The sequence below is a fragment of the Erigeron canadensis genome, chromosome 3 (genome assembly GCF_010389155.1).
Source record: "Erigeron canadensis isolate Cc75 chromosome 3, C_canadensis_v1, whole genome shotgun sequence".
In the NCBI taxonomy this organism is placed as follows: Eukaryota; Viridiplantae; Streptophyta; class Magnoliopsida; order Asterales; family Asteraceae; genus Erigeron; species Erigeron canadensis.
In genome coordinates this window covers 34,976,848-34,981,562 of record NC_057763.1, presented here as the reverse complement: position 1 = coordinate 34,981,562, position 4,715 = coordinate 34,976,848, and the positions used below count along the sequence as shown (strand labels likewise).

The window sequence follows — 4,715 nt, the reverse complement described above, 5'->3', positions numbered from 1 at the left end:
ACACTAACATCAATCAGATAAATTTAATTTTTTTTTTACAAATTATTATCAAAGAACTTAGAAAATAACGTCTTTTACAAACAATTTACCAATAGTAACAATTGTCTCGTTTAAAGACAAGTGAAATGGACATAACTTCAATATCTTACACTATTTTGCAAAATTTTGGATTTCGTATTAGCAATTTGTTCGTTCATCTTCCAAAATGGTCATCTAATTAATTCATACGAGGCAGATTCTGTTTCTGATTTCTGTATCTATTTAACTGTATTTGTGTATGTTATTTGTTGTTCATAGAACTGATAATGAGTTCATTTTTTCGACAAACGAATAGCCTGATGGTCAAGGAGTTTTCTATTTTGTGGTTTCTTTTTAGGGGGTCATGGTCAAATCTTGCCACATGCAAATGTGGTAGGAGGCCTTAGCAATGCTATATCCATCTATACATGGGCGAACAAACCCTTTAGGGCATTACCAAAATTCAAATCTAACGTGGGCGCATTAAAGTTAGGGGTGTTAGTCGTATATCCGCTCTGTCTTAAAAAATAAATAAATAAAAAATCACTTATTTATGTTATTTTGTTGATAAAAAAAACAAGTAGTTTAGTTAAACAGTTCATGAACTTAATACATCTATACTCCCTTATAAAACATATTGAACATCTATTTTAGGAAATTAAGTATTTTTTTCAGTATTCTCATAATACCCTTACACCCCTTACTTATACATAAAACTTTTATATACTCTCTTTTCCCTATTCTTTCTAATCATTACACGCTCTTATCAACCTTCTATCACCCTCCGCGCCGCCCTATTTCTCCACCGTCTCCCTTTTATGTTGCCCTCGCCTTCTAACCGCCGCAACACGTGGGCACTATGCGCGTAAGTACTTAAGCACATAACCTTGACTAATAGTAGTAAAGTACTCATAAAATTGGGCCTGAAACATGGTATGGGCCCAAAAAGCCAAACCCTAAAAAATCGGATATAAAATGTTTCATTTGCAACTCTTACAACAAGAGTGATAAGAAAAGAAGAATCAAGATGCAGATATTTGTGAAAACCTTGACAGGGAAGACCATCACCCTTGAGGTTGAAAGCAGTGATACCATCGATAATGTCAAGGCTAAGATTCAAGACAAGGAAGGTGTGTCAAGCTCTGAATTTATTTTTATTATGTATATGTTTTTGACAATATTTCAGCTGTACAATAATACTGAACCTGTTGTATGTATAGGTATTCCACCAGACCAGCAGCGTTTGATCTTTGCCGGAAAGCAACTTGAAGATGGCCGTACTCTTGCTGATTACAATATCCAGAAAGGTCTTTTTTCTTTTCTTCTTTATTATGTATTTGAAAATGGTTATATAAGTTACTTCTGTATTTTATTACAAGTAAAAAAGTGATTTGCAAAACTAAGATTACTTGAAAGTAAAAGTAAAATATTTATAACTAAACATTTGTTTAAGCAGTTATGTTAAAAATAGAAAATTACGAAACTACAATTAAATAGAACTAAGATTTGAAGGGATTTACAAAGATTAAAAAAAAAGTTACAACCTTTTCATGTCAATAGATTTCTAGATAAAAATAAAAGTATAACATAAAAAACTGATTTAGTATAATTGGTAATAGAACACAGTACATTATAATTTAAGTAATTCAGGATATGAATGTAAGTATATTTGCTTTAAAGATACATAAAACAGGACATTAAAATACAGTTATACACATTGAAACAAGAATAAGTTATATAGGTGTATACTACAGTATATAGATAAGATGTATCTCGTGCCATTTTATCGAATCACAACATCTCAAGAAAGTTCTAAACCTGGTCAAAATGTAGAATAAAAGAGTAGTCCAGATATGCACAATGCTCAGCCTCCGCCATGGTTACGATTCAGTGCTTAAAAAAAGCCAATGGATTTATTTGGAGGTAACAAAAGTAACAAGAAATATTTACAAAAAAGTTTATAACTTGAGAAAGCTTTAAATACATAATGATGAAAAGCCAAAGTTAACAAAGAAATTTATCAAGTTTTGATATTAGCGGAATCCATGTTAAATCTGCATTCATGAACAAATATTATGATAGATGAATGTTTATCTTTCTCGTTTTAATCAAAGAAAAATCTAAACAAATTTTTTTAAAAGTATCGAAGAAGCTATATATTCTTATTCATACTATATTGTTTATATATTAGTTATTAACTTATTATTAAGATAGAATCAAATAGTAATAGTAATAGATTTATAATTTGCATAGTTTTATAAGTAAATGAAAAGAAGTAATAGAATTTTTTAATAATGGTAGTGCCATGTGTTTCTATAGGATCACGTTACAGTCATATATGTTAGATAACTTGTCGTTGTTTGTTCAGAATCGACTCTTCATTTGGTGTTGAGGCTAAGAGGAGGAATTATTGAACCTTCTTTGATGGCTTTGGCCAGGAAGTATAACCAAGACAAGACCATTTGCCGCAAGTAAGTTGTTTTATTTGCTTTTCCAATATGCTCTCATAGTTCTATATTCGTATTATATTTGTTTCACTTCTAATTATGTATATTCGTATAGATAAAAAAGCTCTTGTTTTTTGCCTTTTGCAAGTATCAACATGGGTTGTAAAAGATAAGGTAATGCTTGTATTGGGTTCTACATCTTTTGCGAGTTTCAACATGGCTTTCTACATCTTTTGTTTAATGTATATGGGATTGGTGTGACAGGCTAAGATATTGTATGTTTTTAACCTTGGAAAATTGTTCTGTACTTGCAATTGGTTATGTGCAGCTGAACCCTTACTTTGCATTTTTTATGGTTTTATAAATTTTGTGTGTGTTTGATTTTTTAGAACTTTTAACATTGTTAACCTGAACTGAATTGTTATTTTGTTAAGGTGCTATGCTCGTCTCCACCCAAGGGCCGTGAACTGCAGGAAGAAGAAGTGTGGCCACAGCAACCAAGTAATTATTCCCTTAACTTTCTTCCTATATTTCAGATGCTATGTTCTACCTCATATTATTCATTTATATGTACTTATTCAGTATTTCCAATGTGCATGGTTGTTTTTTTAATTTGTCGGTCCTCTTTCTTTTTGTGGTTGTAGCTGAGGCCAAAGAAGAAGATCAAGTGAAGACTTTGTCGGAAGAACTGGTGCATCTAAGACCATGTGTATCTTATGGTTTAACCATTTATGTTGTTGTTTAGCCATTTCTGTTGTCATTTAGCCATTTATGTTGTTAAGTACCTATTTAAGTGAACTTACTGTATTGTATCTTTACTTCTCAACAATTTTCTGAACAAACTGCAGATGTTTCTGTAAAATCATTTTGGAATGTGCTTATACCATTGTAATGTTAGTGTGTGGTTGATCACCTTTACTTGTATGTTAAAAGAGTAATGCTAGAACCCCTGCACTGCACCAATGAATTCGACCAAATTGTAAAATAATTAAAAAAAAAGAAAAAAGCAAAAAAAAGCGCTTAAAATTGGACCAATAAGAACAAAAACAGTTAAATTTTTTTTTTGATATTACTAGTACAGTAAAAGATTGTTAAAACCATGAGTTGGACAAATACAGGCCAAATGCCGAGATCGGGATTTTTCTATTTATTTGCAAAATTGTGATAGTATAAACTTAACATAGAAGAACATGCAGAACCCTCAAGTTCACAATTAATATATGCAATTTTTAATTTGGCATTTAATTAATGAAAGCATGATTACGTACAATTAATATACTAAACCCTTATATACTTGTTTCTAAATATGTATTTCGAAAGAATTTCGAGTTTTGAATTAGTGGTTTGGTAAGATCATATCTGTTTTAAGATGATCGAAGCTAGCTACAATAATATATACTTACAATATCTACAATAATAGTTAATTAAATATTTACAATCTTATTTACAATTTAAACCTTACTTATAATTAATTTAATATCATATCTTTATATATAAATGTAATCTTCTATCCCCTATCAAATCTTCTCCTATCCTCTATCAAATCTTCTCCTTTATTTTCTTTTAATAAAAACTCAAGAATGCAGTGTTATGGAAATAATTTCATAACTATCAAGTGCACTTGTAATGGTTTGTAAAAGACTAATTTTAGAAATTATATTGTTTCCTATATTGTTTTCCATATTGTTTCTTAAATTAGTTTTTGCTTTGGCCATAAGTTACATATTACATTTTGTATCTTGATTTCATGAGTGATTAGAAAACCCAAAACCTTGAAACCCCAATCACAATTTTCATGTCATCGTAGCCAAATCCCTAATAAACAATTACGATCTAATAAGTCATCAAAAAAAAAAACTTCGACTCAAAACCAAACAACAATTCTCGAGTAGCAAGGACCATCTTTAGAATTAACTAGAGCTATATATCCCGTGTTAACACACGGGTTGCGTCTAAATTTTTTTTTTCCCGGATGTTTTAAAACTTAACGTTCTATAATATAAAATTTGTTATAAGTCATTGGTCATGTTTAACAATTTCTCTAGAGAATGTAATCAGTAAAAACATTTAAATTAATGATAAAGTTGAAGTATGTTTCTATAAAAAGTTTTAGTACAACTGTAAATTTTTTAAAAATATTTTCTTCTTTTCTTATCTCTTAAATACCTATGGTAGAGAATTGTTAAACATTTCCACATTGAAATACCTTCCGGTAACTACTAATAGTTTGATAAGAGTACAAAAGAACTA

At 29.9% G+C, this 4,715-nt stretch overlaps 1 protein-coding gene across 2 annotated transcripts; it reads left to right on the top strand.

Moving 5' to 3' along the window:
* Positions 1-1,002: 1,002 nt before the first annotated feature.
* On the top strand, positions 1,003-3,377 carry LOC122590742 (ubiquitin-60S ribosomal protein L40). 2 transcript variants are annotated; one of them, XR_006322591.1, is made up of 5 exons: positions 1,003-1,148; positions 1,239-1,325; positions 2,387-2,489; positions 2,581-2,639; positions 2,900-2,941. XR_006322591.1 is itself a non-coding variant. In XM_043762917.1 (5 exons), the coding sequence occupies exons 1-5, from the start codon at positions 1,046-1,048 to the stop codon at positions 3,134-3,136; spliced, it is 387 nt and encodes a 128-aa protein (XP_043618852.1). In that variant the 5' UTR covers positions 1,003-1,045; the 3' UTR covers positions 3,137-3,377. The 2 variants fall into 2 exon arrangements, 1 of the variants encoding a protein (XP_043618852.1); XM_043762917.1 differs by lacking the exon at positions 2,581-2,639 and adding an exon at positions 3,110-3,377 and having other exon boundaries at positions 2,900-2,966.
* Positions 3,378-4,715: the final 1,338 nt, after the last annotated feature.